The sequence below is a fragment of the Taudactylus pleione genome, unplaced genomic scaffold, assembly GCF_031769625.1.
Source record: "Taudactylus pleione unplaced genomic scaffold, aTauple2 ptg000064l, whole genome shotgun sequence".
Classification (NCBI taxonomy): domain Eukaryota; kingdom Metazoa; phylum Chordata; class Amphibia; order Anura; family Myobatrachidae; genus Taudactylus; species Taudactylus pleione.
The window spans coordinates 5428650-5446475 of NW_028284466.1; the positions used below are offsets into that span (position 1 = coordinate 5428650).

General features: G+C 43.0%; 1 protein-coding gene across 1 annotated transcript in view; it reads left to right on the forward strand.

Moving 5' to 3' along the window:
* The first annotated feature begins 1090 nt into the window (after positions 1 to 1090).
* Positions 1091 to 17826, forward strand: part of BRS3 (bombesin receptor subtype 3) — a 30120-nt gene continuing 13384 nt past the window's right edge. Inside the window, exons 1-2 of the mRNA XM_088465850.1 lie at positions 1091 to 1627; positions 3362 to 3713. Of these exons, the coding sequence (XP_088321976.1) occupies positions 1200 to 1627; positions 3362 to 3713 (780 nt within the window). The 5' untranslated portion in view covers positions 1091 to 1199. The remainder of the gene's footprint in view (positions 1628 to 3361; positions 3714 to 17826) is intronic.

Below are 17826 nucleotides of genomic sequence, written 5' to 3' on the forward strand. Positions count from 1 at the left end.
TTGAACCCTGTTCCTATTGGATGAGGTCAATATCCTGACCACGGGGATTCCGACACTTAGAATGCCAGCACTGGAATCCCGACCGCTGGAATCCGGAATGTAAATAGTGGGGTTGGGCGGAGGGTTAGCATTAGGGGTTAGGGTTAGGCACTAGAGGGAAGGTTAGGGTTAGGCACTAAGTGGGGACAGCTAGATTTATGGTACGGGAAGGCTAGGTTTAGGCACTGGGGGGGGTTAGGGGCAGGCACCGGGGAGGGAGGGTTAGGGTAGGGAGAGGGGGAGAGTTAGAATACTGACCAACAATTGTTGGTATTCTAATCCCGTCGGGATTCCAACTGCCGGGATCCCAAGCGCTGGCATCCCGTACCCATCCCGTTCCTAAATATATTCTGACACAGTCTAGTAGTTTACATTCTGATAGGCATATAAAATTCCTTCTGTCTTCCTTCTCCCAAAAAAAGGATCAGATTTGTACATACAGTTGTAGCTGATGAAAACCAGGCCTTGAACTACCCAGATATATTTTGGTAGTAAATTACTTTTAGAGACAGGAATCACCTTTGTACATGTCAGATGAAGATGCAGGTACTTAAATATATGTGTGGTAAATGACCTTAATATTATTTGAAAAATAAGTACATTTCTAATATATTTTACTTCTTGTCGTTAATCTTCGTATTTCATAAAACAATGAAATATACTTAAACTAATCACAGTCTATATTAATATTTTTATCAAAATGCTACATATTATCTTTTATAGCTAATTATTTGAAGCTATCAGTTACCATTTATAATACAATGTGATGCTGCATCGAAGTACATGTTTTTAGTATTTTTCTCATAATCCACGAGAAAAACTGATTGAACTAGCAGCAATAGGAACAGATCCCATTTTTCCAGTATTCTTGAGTGGAAATTCTGCATTACACAGATACAGCGCCTCCCACACTTCTCAAAGCAGAATTGTGAGCACTGTTACTTACAACCACTCTTTAAAACTGATGGGTGCAGGAAGACATCCCTTAGTTCAGAGGGAGGATACACATATTTTAATGCACCAAGTGGAACTGAGATAAGGTACTAAATGTGTGCATTAGTGTCTACCGTTATGCAGCTCATCAATTCCACATAACACAGGAGGAAAATTTAAAAAGAAGAAAAAAAAGATTCAGTGTAATCAGGGAAAAATAGAAAAATATGCCTGCAAATCTTCTGTCACTTAACCAGACATTGTCATCTGCCGCAAATGGCACTGCTCGCCTGATATACTGGAATGGAAATGGCACTTTCTACCGAGAAGATGACGATTTGTCTCCTGGTTTGGAAATACTGGCAATAATCTCTGTCACATATGCTCTTATCATTTCAATTGGTCTCCTTGGGAACACAATACTTATCAAAGTATTTTTCAAAATTAAGTCGATGCAGACAGTTCCCAATATTTTCATCACCAGCCTTGCTTTCGGAGACTTGCTTCTTCTCCTGACATGTGTTCCGGTGGATGCATCCCGGTATATGGTGGACACGTGGCTTTTTGGGAGGACCGGCTGCAAGGCTATATCTTTCATACAGCTCACTTCAGTTGGTGTGTCAGTATTTACCTTGACTGTCCTTAGCGCTGACAGGTAATGTTTACCTTTTTTATTATTATTATCAATATTTTTGTATTTTACATGTACCCAGATACTGATTGTGAAAAAAAACAAACAATTAACTTTAACTATTTGTTTGAAATATAGAACTAGATTAATTTTAAATGAATTCTGGAAACAAAAAGTATATTACATAATTACAAAATGTGATCTGTGTGTATCTGACCATGTTTTCACTCAGTAATAAAGTAAGATATATAAATATATATAGAAATATAAGGTCATAATATATTTGACAGCGTTGTTTAAAAAAGTTACAGATAGTAGTGGTATTCTTAGAATCATGGTTACTACAGTATGCCCTACCTACCATATTTTATTATTATTATTATTATTATTATTATAATTATTAATAATAATTTTTATATTTATGACACCACAAATTGTACCCAGCGCCATACAAAGATGTATATAGAAAACAGTAACAGGGTATGAAAGCATATAAACAATATGTAAAATGCGACGGCTGATCAAAGCATAAGTACATAGTAAAAATACCAATTAACACACTACAGACAGGGTAGAACACAAACAGGTGTAGGGCAACTCGCTGAAGCTAGCAGGAGCATAAAGAAGCGAGTCAAATCAGTGCCCAGTGATCCTGTACCCAAACTATGGGCAATCAAATAGATTCAGTCACTGAATAGAGAAGGATACAAGGGAGAAGAGCACTGGTGACTGGGATAGAGGAAGGGAGGAACAAGAGGGTGGAGGGCACTGCCCGTAAAAGGTTAAATAAGGATATACTGTAGATATAGTCTCTGTAATTAATACTGGGCTGTGGCTTTTTGTAATGAGCAAATTATGTCAAAAGAGTGCCAATAACATTTTTGTAATTAAATAGCACATTGGCATTGCACTATAATGAGGGCAGATGAAATAAATGTATATTACAAACACAGCATATATACAGACATATTCCTGGACAAGATACATTTAAACTAAATTTTGCTAAAGCTTGTAATATTATGTGAAAACAACATACAATGCAAAAAAATTTTGTGGAAGGAAGGCTATAAAAAACATGAAGCTTGAGTTTGAATACAGTTCGTAAATACAATGCTTTATTCTTAATGTATAATTTATTGCAAATTTAAAATGAGCCATGAAATTAACTCTACTTTGACACAAAAAAATGCACAAATTAGTACAATTGTAAATACAGTAAATTACTTATCTTGTTTATGAAATCTGTCTGTTGCCATCTGGCTTAAATACAGTTATTAAAAATATATTCATACTAAAGAAATCTATCCAATTTTTTTCCTCATGATATTTTGGCTTTGTTTACAGTTTCTTATTTTTTATGTAAATTGTAAAAAATGCAAATATTAAGGTATTTAAAATTAAATAAGCATTGTAAACCACTATTCCACAGCACATTGTTAGATTTCAATGCAAAAAATTGGAAATGAAATACTGAACATGGATATATTACAAAATAATTGTGTGTATGTATATATATATATATATATATATGTATATTTATGTGTATGTTTTAGTTGTTTAGCAAAGTTTAGCAAGTGCATGTATACTGTATACTTTATTGATATTCGTAAGAGGATGTTCTCATGTAAAGCAAACTGGATGATAATACAGCCTGTATGGTTTTTAATTTTGAATGGACATAATATGTCAAAATAATTACTGTGCCACAACAGAGAACTGAGCATTTATCATATCCTGTTTTCTTTAATATTTGCACAGATATAGAGCTATAGTGAAGCCTTTGGAACTGCAGACCTCAGACGCAGTTCTGAAGACCTGCGGAAAAGCAGTCTGTGTCTGGATCATTTCCATGTTGCTCGCAGCTCCAGAAGCAGTGTTTTCCGATTTGTATGAATTCAGCAGCCCTGACAAAAATACGTCTTTCAAAGCCTGCGCCCCTTATCCAGTATCTGAAAAAATACTACAGGAGGCTCATTCTCTCATGTGTTTCCTGGTGTTTTACATTATACCCCTGTCAATTATTTCTGCATATTATTTCCTCATTGCGAAAACACTGTACAAAAGCACATTCAACATGCCGGCTGAAGAACACACCCACGCCCGGAAACAGGTTTGTTACATTAAATTAACTTTTAAAAAATTAGGGTAAATTTTACATTTTCTTCCCAAAAACCTTGTAATTATAATTATATTTACATTATAATTTCATTCGCATTCAGGCCATCATTAAATCAATCCTCCAATTTGCAATTTATATTTAAAGCTGAAGCCAGTTCTTGGAAGAGCAGTTGGTGTGGCTCCCCTATTTGTATTTAGGACTGCGCTGCAGCCCCACCTGGAGCCACCATTGGTGTTAACAAATAAAAAGTAATTGCTTCCATTTTATTGGACACCCTTAGTAAGAGGTTCCCTAGCCATTTCACTAAAAGATCGCAATAAGCGCAAAAAGGGGCGTAGTCCACAATAGTATCCCCAATTCAAATTACGCCACACAGTAGCACAATCTTATCCACATTACACTTGCACATATTTCCCCTGATTTACATTACACCAAATGGTAGTGTACCTTATTCATGTTATGACATACAGTAGTGCCCTTTTTACACAATGTCCACATCAGTTCCCCTTATAGACGATGCTCACAGAAGTAGTGCCCCCAATACACATAATGCCCACAGTAGTAGTGCCCCTTATACAATGCCCACAGCATTAGTGCCCCTTACACATAATGCCTACAGCAGTAGTGCTCCTTATGCCATGTCCACTGTAGTGCCCCTTATGCAATGCCCCCAGCAGTGGTGCTCCTTATGCAGTGCCCCCAGTAGTGGTGCCCCTGTGGAGTAGGCAGTGGTGGCGCCTCTCCAGTCCGGTGCCTCCCTGCGGCGCAGGGCTGGCTGAGCGACTGGCCGGGTAAGGTGGGCTGGGTTCCGCCTACAAATAGAAATGACAGAACACACTTTAACCCCTGCCCGGGAGTCTTTCTGCACATAAGTGAGCCTCAAGGGAGCCTATTGGATCCCTCTCAGGGAATGCTCTGAAAGGAAACCCATAGGCATCTTTTAGGCAAGGCCATCTATATATGGTGGTGTATATCGGGTGCAAGCTCCATAAAGTTTTGCTTTCCGGAGCTTTGTACATATGGAAAATGTGGTCAAATTTCCAAAAACTGCTGTCACAAGAGGGTTAAGTACTTGCGGAGATGAACCCGGGGTGGATTCAGGGGAGTTTATAGGAGCAGGCGACTTATAATGAAAGGACGCTGGTCTGAGATGTGTGTTGCTCATGAATGGCCCACTGATGAAGAATAAATGCTGGAGACGAGATACACCAGGAGCGGTCTGCGGATACACCCAACAGGTAACTGGGACATCTGGGAGGATCACAGACTGTCAGGATAGCTTAAGCAGGGCTCCCTCTGGAGGTGGTGGTAGGGAGTAGCACCACTGGTATGAAGTGTCTGGGAGTCTGGAACCTGGAGCAATATACTATATGTGAGACTCAGCAGGAACAAGGAATGCAGGGATCTCAGAGAACCAACACCCAGCTAAGCTGGGAACAACGTTGCAATGGCAATGAAGGAATTGCAGACCAGCCCTTAAATACCCGGAGGAAGTGCAGGATTGGTTGCTAGGACTCCTGGAATGCTCTGCCTGGATTGGTCGAGAAGAGTCACCTGACCAAATCCAAGATGGCGGTGCCCATGTCACACTGCAGCACTGTCAAGGTGTGCAATCCTCAGGCTAGCAGCCAGGACACTATACCTCCAGACCTCTGTAGCATGCACCGTGGACCTCCATGTGCCTGCACCCCCGCCAGAAGGACACCGCCAGAGCATCCGCCCCACTGACCCCGACCCCTCACAGTCCTGGTCATGACAACTGCGGTTTATTGAGTTTTGGCCACATTTTAGTATCAGTACATCCCACCCTATGTGTTCAAAGGAGGATTGTATGCATCAATGAAGAGAGATGGGTTTGAGAGATAAGCTAGAGGTGGACATGTAGTGAGGGAGAGGGAATGGGGTCAAGAGGGCATGAAGTGATGTGAAGCAATGAGTGCATAAACTTCATCCTCATCTATGGGATAGACTGATTTAAGGGTGCCTTGATAGTGCAGAGGTAGTTTGGTTGGACGTGTATTGGCTACCATGGTGAGATATCAAGTCAAATTATAATGGTAATATCTTATAAGGAAGTTGCAAATTCATGACCTTTTGCATATAGCAGGTTTGTTTAATGTACCATGGTCTATTTTACAATGCTGGAAACTGGGGGGATCATGTAGAGTGCAACATACAGCAGTTTTAATTGTATGAAATATACATTTCTGTATTGTATGTTTGCATGCAGATTTTGTTGCATGTTACAATTACGAATCAGTACGACTAGAGGGGTGGAATGAGAAAAAAGGGGGGCGAGTGTAGGCTTAGTACAGTAAAGTGATGCTCCCATAATTGCAACTGGGTAAGACCTGGGGGCCCATTTATCAAAGTGCATTTGAAGTAAATTCCCCGAAAACACCTGTTTTCGGGGGTTTACCTCAAATACTAAGTATCCCCCGGATGTATGAAGGAGGGACCGCAGCGGGTATCTCCGATACCCGCTGCGATCCCTCCATTGCCGCCGGCAGTCGCCTCCCCCATAGGTTTCTATGGGGGATGCGATGCTGCCAAATCTATCAATATCGGGAATGCGAAGCATTCCCGATATTGGCCCCAGCAGCTAACGCTATCTGAAGATAGCGTTAGCCGCTGTGTCCTATGGGCACTCACCGCATTTCAGCCGGCGGAGGGATTTTCCAGATCCCTCCGCCGGCAATGGGCGCCGCTCATGTGCAGTCCGCGGGACTGCGCATGCGCAGCAGCCCGGGATGCGCTCCGGCCACATCGTAGGGACGGGCTCTTTTTGGAGCCCGTCTCCCTGCATGTGCCAGGTCACACATTCAACCGGTATGATCGCATTTTGCAATGCGATCATGGGCGGTACTGCATGCCCTGATCGCATTGCAAAATGCGATCCTTAATAAATGGGCCCCCTGGACACAAATGCATTCACATGACAGGAGCTGAAGGGCTGGTGCAACGAGATGCACTGATGGTGACGATTGGCAGCACTAGCTAGCTGCTTCTGATTGGATGTTTGAGGATTAACCTCCCCAGCTGCTATTACTCCATTCATTAGAATGGCTGCTATCTTACATGTAGTCAGACCTGTAAGTGCTGAGTGACGGGCTTATGTGCGTTGATGGTACCAAAGTATACGCAGAAGAGCGAGGTTGGACGTATATGTGAAGGCAGTAGTGAACATCTTTATGCCGGCTGTGCTTTGGCAAGCATTAGCATATTTTTGCAGCTGCGTTCCGTGTGATATTGCAGCTGCGATTGCATTAGCGATCACTGCTGAATCAGGCCCTTTGTATTTAATTTAATTAAACGTAAGTTCTACCTTGTGTTTGTATTTAATAATCACACACTTTAATTGGATGGTATTCCCTTGCGCCCTAAATAACACTTAAAAAAATAACACTTATCTTGTTACAGAAAACCTGATCTCTTTGGACCGGAATTCTCCACAATGTGATGGTTTGTAATAATGAAGATATATTCTCGGACCATAAAACATGTGAAGATATAAATATACAAGATCTAGTGCAACCAGTTCACATTCATCACAAATTTATGAAACAAATGTTGCATTAGTACAATGTAATGGCAACGGATAAATTTACTGAAAAAGGTGTATTGCAGTAAATAGTGATACAATCTCCTTCGTGATAATGAATAGTAACCACAATAGATAAAAAATAAACTTTCAATGAAGATAAAAAATCCAAATAGCACCATCCATATAATGAAAGAATCAGATGTTTTACAGCTGATATATCCAGACAAGTAAATGATGAGGGTGGCTTCCTACCAGAATAAGGATAAACAAGTGCATGTAGAAACCGAATGGATGATTCCAATCCTGGTCCCAGATGGAAAAAGCACCTTCGCCTGGTCTGGTCAGTCCATCAATCCCCTTCCTTAGCCAACAAGGTTTTTAAGGAGTAAATGTATAAATCTCTGTCTTTGCTAATACTTTAGCTATATTATTGCATCTCCAGCTTCCTGTAACTGATTTCAGTGCCCCAAATAATGTTATATATTTACAGTTCTCTTCATGACACTGCTTGAAATGTGCTGAACGTGCATGGGTCTCAAGACCATTTCTTATATTGCGCAGGTGCTCTCCATATCTTATTTTTAGGCTCCTGGAGGTCCTTGCCAATACAGAATTTCTCGCAACTACATCCTATAAAATAGATTATGTTCCTTGAGGCATAAATTTTTTTGATTTGTCCGTTAATTTTCACCTCTGTGCATTTACTCGACCCCTTGGTGTTCTTGACATACCGCATGAGCAGCATCTAAAAAAACCTTTTGAATGGATAGTAGTGCTGGATTTTGGCGGTGACATAGCACTTCTGACTAGGTTGTCCTTCACATTCCTGGCCTTCCTGTATATAAATTGAGGTCTGTCCAGGATATAATTTTTTAAGAGTGGATCTCCCATTAAAATAGACAAATGGGACTTGATGATTTCTGTTGATTTTCTTTCATTATATGAATGGTGCTATTTGGATTTTTATCTTCATTAAATGTGTTTATTTTTTATCTATTGTGGTTACTATTCATTATCACGAAGGAGATTGTGTCACTATTTACTGCAGTACACTTTTTTCAGTAAATGTTTCCGTTGCTATTACATTGTACTAATGCAACATTTGTTTCATAAATTTGTGATGAATGTGAACTGGTTGCACTAGCTCTTGTATATTTATATCTTCATGTTTTATGGGCTGAGAATATATCTTCATTATTACAAACCATCACATTCTGGAGAATTCCGGTCCAAAGAGATCAAGTTTTCTTCTGTAACAAGATAAGTTTTATTTTTTTCAAGTGTTATTTAGGACACAAGGGGATACCATCCAATTAAAGTGCGTGTATATGTTTGATTATGGTGAGGATAAACACCGGGTGGATGTGTAACCTCTAGCTTACCTTTAGGTACAATTTTAGCCAGTGCCATTTATATATATATATATATATATATATATATATATATTTATATATATATATTGTATTTAATAATCATCTATATATTGTTAATGGGACTTTCACGTTTATTAATAGCTCTGTCAGCACAAAATTCTGTATTGTTTATCTGGCTCTTCATTACATTATTATATTGTGTACAAACGTGGTATTGCAATTTTTGTATTTACTACAAACACTGCTAAGCAAAAGTTTTATGGCAACAGAAACAATAGGGTTGTCAATGGGAAAATTGAAAAGTATGAGAGTAGGTTACAGAATATATAAGCCAAGTAGAAATTGGCCACGGGATTGGGAGATTAGACCTGGGTGGTAATAATTGACAGCAACATGAAGGGGGACAGGATGGAAAAGATGAATGGTGTGGACCTCAGAGGAAGCGAAGAAGATTGAGCATACTGGGGGTTCAATTCGGGAGGCGCAGCCTGGACATGGTAGGATTCCTTCCCCAATACCTCATCTGTCTCAAAGTTTGGGAGTATGGCTGGGGAGAGTCTCTTGTAGGAGAGTAGAGTGCAGGGGATGCAGGAGCTATGCAAAATATCTGTATTGCAAGCAGGTTGAGGGATTTTAAAATGAATAGATCGTATATAGATGCAATTTTTTATGAACAGATTTTGCATTCCAGATTGCACAGATAAAGGTGTTTGGAGGGCAGTGGACACCTTTGGATAAGGTTGGAGGGATTGAAAATATAATGTGGATGGAAAGTTTTGGGGTGAAAAGAAGAGCATGAATAGATAGCGGGGATCACATGGGGCCTGGTTTTGGGTGAGATTTTGCAGCAGCAATGAGTAGCCAGGGCAGAAAGAAGACATGGGAGGATGATTTGAGGCGTGAGTGAGTATTATTGTATGTGAGAGAAAGAAATAGGATGCTGGAGAGAAGATAGGAGTTCGAGGAAGTGTGATAGGAAGGGGTCGGTGAACATAAGAGGGTACATTTAGTAAATACATGCTGGATTAGTTTATCTATTCTAGATACTGAGAGTGAAGAGGAGCATGTTATACAGACAGTGCAGGACAGTGGAGGAGGCCCATTTTGCTGCCTGCCCTGGCTGGGATAATGGTGTAAGCAATCTCCTCTATATGGACACATATGAGTACGTTTACTAAGCATTATGTTTTGCGGAACTGACCACTAAGTAAATCTACCCCATGGTGCGGCTCCCTGATAGCTGGACAACAGTATAAACATTTCATTTTAGTGAGCTCTATTTGAGCTCTATTCAGCAGCTGAATAAAGATGGCAGTTCAGTAAACCTCCTAATAATCCTGTTTTGTGTAATTACACTCCTCAGCCCTACTGTGTCATGTATTAGCATTTTCCATAAACATTAGTTGTTTTATATTTGATGTTTGTAATGACATTTAAGTGATTGTCTGTCTAAATATTATGCCAAGTTTTAATGCCATTATCTCTAAAATATTAATTTATGACAGCATAACTTATCTTGCCAGCCTGCCTCTGGTATGACTCATTGGTAATGTGTAAATTACAGGACATGTTTCCTCTGGAGGAGGTATTGTGAACTAGTTACTGAATTAATATTTAGGTTGAAATATCCCCTCTATCTGCAACTTGCAGTCTGTAACACGTGGGCCATGGACTGCTGTGCTATTACGTGGGCCATGGACTGCTGTGCTATTACGTGGGCCATGGACAGCTGTGCTATTACGTGGGCCATGGACTGCTGTGCTGTTACGTGGGCCATGGACTGCTGTACTATTACGTGGGCCATGGACTGCTGTGCTATTACGTGGGCCATGGACTGCTGTGCTATTACGTGGGCCATGGACTGCTGTGCTATTACGTGGGCCATGGACTGCTATGCTATTACGTGGGCCATGGACTGTTGTGCTATTACCATTCTAAAAATATTTATATTATATTCTACAATATGCACATATGTTTCTCAGGCCTTCCCAGGCCAGATTTACCTGGGAAGCTGGCAGCTGACGCGGCCCTCACGGGCCACTCCAACATCCTACCAAAAGATAATAATTGTTTATGCTATGTGAGAGGGATGGGCACATATTTAAATCAGCCTGTGTAGATACGTTACTTCTGCACTATAATGAACAGGTTATTGAGAATTACAGTATAAATTCATTATGATTGTGCACATAACAATCTCTGAGGAATATTTAGAGATGATAAAACTGGGATCAGCAGATAATGCGTTAGAGAAGTAATTACCTTTCTGATATCTGTATAATCCATTAGTTGAAAATTCATTGATCAAAAAAAGATTGATTATACATGGAACACACTCATCATGACTGTGTGATTACTGTAGATATAAGTTATAAAAATGATGGTGTTTTCATGCTGAGTCTTGTAGTTCCACCTGGTTGTCAATTTTGGAGCAAAAGAAAAACGAAAAAACCCACTTACAGTACTTGTCTCCTTCCACCCATATAATAGAGAAAGCCGCACACACACACTAATCCCTGATGCTATGCACCAGGTTCTATAATCCTTCAGTGTGGTATAAAATGTATGTGGTTTTCAAGAAGGAATGGCAAATAATGGTTGATATTACATTTTAACCCTGGTATGTTAGTAGTGCCTCCTTTAAAAGGCCAGCACACTCTTCTTGTTGTCATTATCAGTGATGATGGAAAGGTGTGCTGGACAGTACACTCTCCCCACCATTGTGGGCCATAGGGATGGAACCTGTGCCCAAGTATCAAGGATACAGTAATTGTCACATTGAACCATATTTTCTTACCTTATTTACTAATGTAGCATCACAATGGCAAGGAACATGTCAATGTATGCTGAGCAATCATAATGACATTGGCATATCTATAATGGATGCAGGGTGTTCAGTGCACACGGGCCCCTGAGTCCAGGGGGGCCCACACCGCACACACTGCACCCATATTTAATACTTGCCACTCCGGAGTCCTGCGTTGTCGCTGCAGTAGCAGCGCAAATCACCGTAAAAGTGGCGCTGCCTTCATTTCCCCAGAGATTTGTGCAGTGAATGGTGTCCCCAGTACCAAGGCACGGATGCCATGTTACCGTGGACCTGTGCATGCCCAGTAGAGGTGTCTCTGGTACCATAGCACAGGCACAGTGTTACCAGAGACCAGCACATGTGCAGTAAACTCTGGCACAATGCCAGAGTCTACTGCACCACAGAGAGAAGAGGGCCCGCATGGAGTAGTCTGCACACAGGCCCCCACCTCTCTTATACCACCCTTTAATAATGATGTATGTTTTTGAGTGTTGCTTACCTAACTTGTAGTATCAAGTCACCAGTTACTCTTCGACAGAAAGTCCAGAGATAATGTACAGTCCTGGGATGATCATCAGGATACAGCAAGCGAGGCCCAAACAGCAGTCAATGGGTCAGATGCATGGGAAAACAATACCAACAAGCAGGGGTGAGACAGAAATGTGATCACAAAATTAAAAATTAAACACAGCGGTTACTAGTAAACAGACGGGTTCCGGACTATAGATAGACAGTAAAAAGGTTGACAATGTCTAGACGGACAGGGACAATAGGTCGACACACTAAAGGTTGACATGTAAGAAGGTCGACAAGTACAAATTGTCAACATGGTCAAAAGATCGTCACAAAAATTGTTGACATGATTTTTTTTTTTTTTTTTAGGGTTAGGTTTAGGCACTTACCCCGACGGTTAGGCTTAGGCACTTGCCCCGACGGCTAGGGTTAGGTACCAGGAGGGAGGGTTAGGCACCAAGGGGATGGTTAGGGTGAAGATTAGGGCTAGAAATAAAAAAATAATCATGTATCAACCATTTTTGTGTCGACCAGTATGTGTGTCGATCATTTTTGCGTCAAATTTTTTACCATGTCGGCCATTTGTACCTGTCAACCTTCTTACATATCGACATTTAGTGTGTCGCCCTTTTGTCCATGTCGACCTTTTATCCCAGTCGACTTATTGACTGTTTCAAGTGGGTTCAGACTAAGAGATCCCAGATGGGTGGATTCCCAGAAATGATACTTAAACAAACAAAATGAATATAAATGTGCAAATTTATTATAATACTTAGCTACAATCGTCTATTAATTCAGTAGATACAGCAATCACATCAGCAAATCCAGGAGCCCTTCTCTTAGCATCTAGAGACTGGATTATGTTCAAACGTCCTAGCACTTCTGCAGTCATTGTTGTTCCAGGAATACGGCTGATTCTATACCAGGTGTACCCAACCAGTCAGAGGCAAAGAGCCAAAAAATATCTGTGGTCAAGTTGAACAGCCGATCGCATGTCATAAGGCCACGCCCCAATTTTGTGCGCACGCCTTTGGTATGACCAGGGCTGGATTAAGGTCTGCGGGGGCCCCTGGGTATCAAACTTGTGGGGGCCCCTATCAGTGATCAAAGTATATATATATATATATTGTGACACAGTTAGGTTAGGGGGTCCCTCTCCTGGGTAGAGGACTCCTTCCTTACACACACACACACACACAGCAGCAGGGAAGCAGCACACCAGTCTGGATGCAAGTACAAGCTGGTCGGCGCCAGTCTTTATTGTACAATGTCAGAAACATAAAGAAAACATAAATATAAATCCTAGCCCTGTCGGGGCACTAACTTCACAGGTAGTTCCCTCACTACCAGAACCTGGCAGGGCCTAATGCCCTCGCCAGCAACAAAGCACAGCACAACACTCACAGATAGGTTTTTCAAGTGTCTCTGAGCAAACTCCCTGCCTGCTCTCCCAGGTGAGACAATCAGCCCTCAACACACTAGGCTTATATTGGCCACTCTCAGGTGGAAAACTAACAAGCCTGATACCAGGCTGCGAGAACCAAAACCTGGAGTGGCCGTGGGTGGAGCCCTCCCTCTCCTCTCACCCACAGCCCCCAGGTCCCAAACCGGCTTTTCAAAAAGCCGAAACTCAAGCCTGCTACACTGCAGACTTTCTCCTGGGGGTTTAAAACACAAAAGACAGGAATCTGGGACAAATGTACCTGCCACAAACCACTTTACCAGTGATCCTATCACATATCCCCCCCTTTGTTTCGACCTGTGGGGCGGAACAACTGAAGCCCCCAAACAATGAACGCGTGACAACGCGTCAACATTGGCCAGCTGGCTTCCTGGCCTGTGTTCCACTGAAAATTTAAAAGTTTGTAATGCCAAGAACCATCTTGTAATTCTCGCATTACTGTCCTTATTTTCAGACATCCACTTCAGAGGGGCATGGTCAGTGATCAATTTGAACTTTCTTCCGACCAAGTAGTACCTGAGAGCCTCTAATGCCCACTTTATGGCCAACGCCTCCTTCTCCACTGTGGCATAGTTTCTCTCATGTACATTCAACTTTCTGCTAAGATAGAAAATAGGGTGTTCCTCACCCTCCTTGTTCTGGGACAGGACCGCTCCTATACCTACTTCTGATGCATCGGTTTGTACTATGAATTCCCTTTCAAAATTAGGAGTCATCAGGACTGGTTGGGAACACAACGCTACTTTCAACTCCTGAAAAGCTTTCTCTGCCTCAGGACTCCATTCTACCATGACTTTTTGTTTGCCTTTGGTCAGGGCAGTCAGTGGGACTGCCATGGTGGCAAAGTTGGGTATAAACCTCCTGTAGTACCCCGTAATTCCCAAGAAGGCTCTCACCTGCTTCTTATTCAGAGGCCGTAGCCAGTTTTGTATGGCATCAACTTTATTGAGCTGAGGCTTTATCAGGCCTCTGCCAATGGTGTATCCCAGATATTTTACTTCCTCCATGCCTAGACAACACTTTTTTGGGTTGGCTGTCAAACCTGCCTTATAGATGGAGTCCAACACTGCTTGTACGGGTAGGCATCGAATTTTGAAACACTGTTCAACTTTCGGAAGTCATTGCAGAAACGCACACTGCCGTCGGGCTTTGGAATCAACACAATGGGACTTGACCATTCACTATATGATTCTTCAATAACCCCTAACTCTAGCATATTTTTAATTTCTTTCGACACTGATTCTCTTTGTGCTTCTGGTAACCTATAGGGCTTTAGATTAACTTTAACCCCTGGGTCAGTGATGATGTCATGTTTAATGACCGAGGTTTTCCCAGGTACGTCAGAGAACAGCATCCTATTTCTAATCAGAAACTCCTTGACCTCTTGTTGTTGAATTGCCGACAGGGTTTTTGCCACTGTCACTTCGGGAACTAAGGGCCCTGGACTTACTGGAGGGTCCCGGACGGCCGACAGTACCGTTCTATCTTTCCAGGGCTTTAACAGATTTATATAGTATATCTGTTCCGGCTTTCTTTTCCCTGGCTGGTAAACTTGGTAATTGACCTGCCCCACTCTTTCTAAGATTTCAAAGGGCCCTTGCCATTTAGCCAAAAGTTTATTTTCCACAGTGGGAACCAATACTAACACTCTGTCCCCAGGAGCAAAGCTGCGTAACCGAGCACTGCGGTTGTATACCCTCTGCTGTGCCTGTTGAGCCTATTCCAGGTGCTCTCTCACTATCGGCACTACCGCAGCAATTCTCTCCTGCATTTGAGAAACATACTCAATCACCGTTTTGTAAGGACTAGACTGCCCCTCCCATGTCTCTTTGGCAATGTCTAGTAACCCCCTTGGGTGTCTCCCATACAACAAGTCGAAGGGTGAAAACCCGGTGGAGGACTGGGGAACTTCTCTTATGGCCAACAATAAATACGGCAATAAGTAGTCCCAATCCCTACCATCCTTGTCGACCACTTTCCTAAGCATGTGTTTTAACGTCTTGTTAAACCTCTCGACCAGCCCATCGGTTTGGGGGTGATAAACCGAAGTTCTTAACTGTTCGATTTTGAACAGGCGGCATAACTCTTTCATGACTTTGGACATAAACGGTGTACCCTGGTCAGTTAGTATCTCCTTAGGTATACCCAGCCTGCTAAAGACATGAACTAGCTCTCTGGCAATGGTCTTGGTTGACGTATTGCGCAACGGGATCGCTTCCGGGTACCTGGTAGCGTAATCCATTATGACCAGAATATACTGGTGTCCCCTGGCAGACTTCATTAAGGGTCCAACCAAATCCATCGCTATTCTTTCAAACGGCACCTCTATAATAGGCAATGGAACTAGTGGACCCTTAAAATGTGGCCTGGGGGCATGATACTGACACTCAGGGCAGGATGCGCAAAAGTCAGATACCTCTTTATGAAGCCCGGGCCAGACAAACCTCTGCATTATTCGCTCACTGGTTTTCTCTACCCCTAGATGGCCTGCCGTTATATGACCATGGGCCAGATCCAACACTGTTCTTCTGTAGGCTTTGGGAACTATTAGTTGTTCCACAACATCTTCCCCCTTCTTAGTCACCTGATATAACAAATCCTGACATATTGCCATGTGGGGATAGGACAAAGGACTATCAGGGTCTACGGGTTTACCATCAACTACTTTTACATTCTCCCTGGCTTTTACCAAAGTAGGGTCATTCAACTGCTCCACGGCAAAGACCTCTCTTCTGACCTCTAAATTAGGCAGACGATCACCTGGCCCAACAACACTTCCCACCTCAATGGGAGGCACATCAGTTGGCGGGCCACCATCACGTTCCGCATTCTCTAGTTCGCCAACCATAGTAGAAAAAGGGAATAACTCTGACTCAGAAGAAACTCCCTCCTCCACTACATCGACAACCTTCTCAAATGGATCGGGGTTGTTCACCTCTGGAACAAAACGGCTTTCCCACAACTTCCAGAAGTGAGCAAAGTCTCTCCCCAATATTGCATCGTACACCAGACCATGCACCAAACCCACAGAAACTATAGCAGAGCCACATGGTGTCTCAATGTTCACCTCGGCCATAACATAATATCGAGTATCCCCATGTATGCAGGTCACACCAACAGTTTTCCCTGTATGCTTCAAGGGGTTCACCAGCTCAGCTTTTATACGTGTCACCAAGCTACCAGAGTCTAACAGTGCCTCTACTCGGTTGCCATCTACAGTGAGTACACACATGTGCTTATCAGTCTCAGCCTGCCGGTCAGCCGTACAGGCTATCTGTGCAAAGAAAGACCCCCTGCGGTAGACATGAGCAGTATCACATTGCATAGGTTCAGTTGTAAGTGCACAATTAGCGGCAATATGGCCGAAGCCACCACATCGGAAACACTGAGTCATATTAATGTCTAGTCATTTATGGGGCAAGAACCTTCCCGGCCTGGCAGGCCTGTCTCCAGGTTCTACACCCTCAGTCTTAGGTACATTCCACCGCCCAGCACCCTTCTCCCCTGGAACAGTCTTACCAGTGTCTCTGGGAGTTCGCCGGTGCGCCATCGGGGCTCGGTGGGGCATACTCATCAGCTCCTCAGCCGCCACGTACCTCTCCACCAGCTCGACCAACTGGTCCGCGGACTTAGGGTCTGCATGGCTCACCCACTTGCGCAGAGTCACAGGTAATGATTGCAGGTACCGGTCCATCACGACCCTTTCCACGATCTGTGGTCCCGTCAGCGTCTCGGGATGTAGCCATTTTGAGGACAGATGGATGAGGTCATGCATCTGTGAACGTGGAGGCTTGTCCTTATGGAACTCCCAGCGGTGGACCCGTTGGGCACGAACAAAGGTGGTGACTCCCAAGCGAGTTAGGATCTCCTGTTTTAGGTTTTTATAGTCCTTGGCATCAGCCAGGCATAAGTCGAAATATGCTTTTTGTGGCTCCCCAGACAAAAAAGGTGCCACCAGACTTGCCCACTGCTCCTGGGGCCAACTCTCCCTTTCGGCCGTTCTTTCAAATGCGGCGAGATAGGCCTCCACATCATCGCCCGAAGTCATCTTTTGAAGGAAGTGACTGGCTCGTACGGAGTGAGTGGGGTTGGAGGACCAGTAGCAACATCTCTGGGCCGGGCGACCAGGTGCTGTAGCACCTCTTTTATGGCCTGGCAGGTTTCCTCGATGGCGACCTGTTGTTGCTTCTGGGCTGTCTCCAAGGCCAACAGTTGCACCCTGGTGGATTCCTGCTGTGCCCAGGTAGATTCCTGCTGAAGTTTGTTCGTCTCCTGCTGAGCTCTGGTAGATTCCTGTTGAGCTGCTGTAGCTTGGAGCAAGGCCTTAATCATGTCCTCCATTTTGTCCTGGGGTGTAGGTTGGAAGCTTAACCTTGCCTCTCTGAGCATTGGCTGACGCCTCC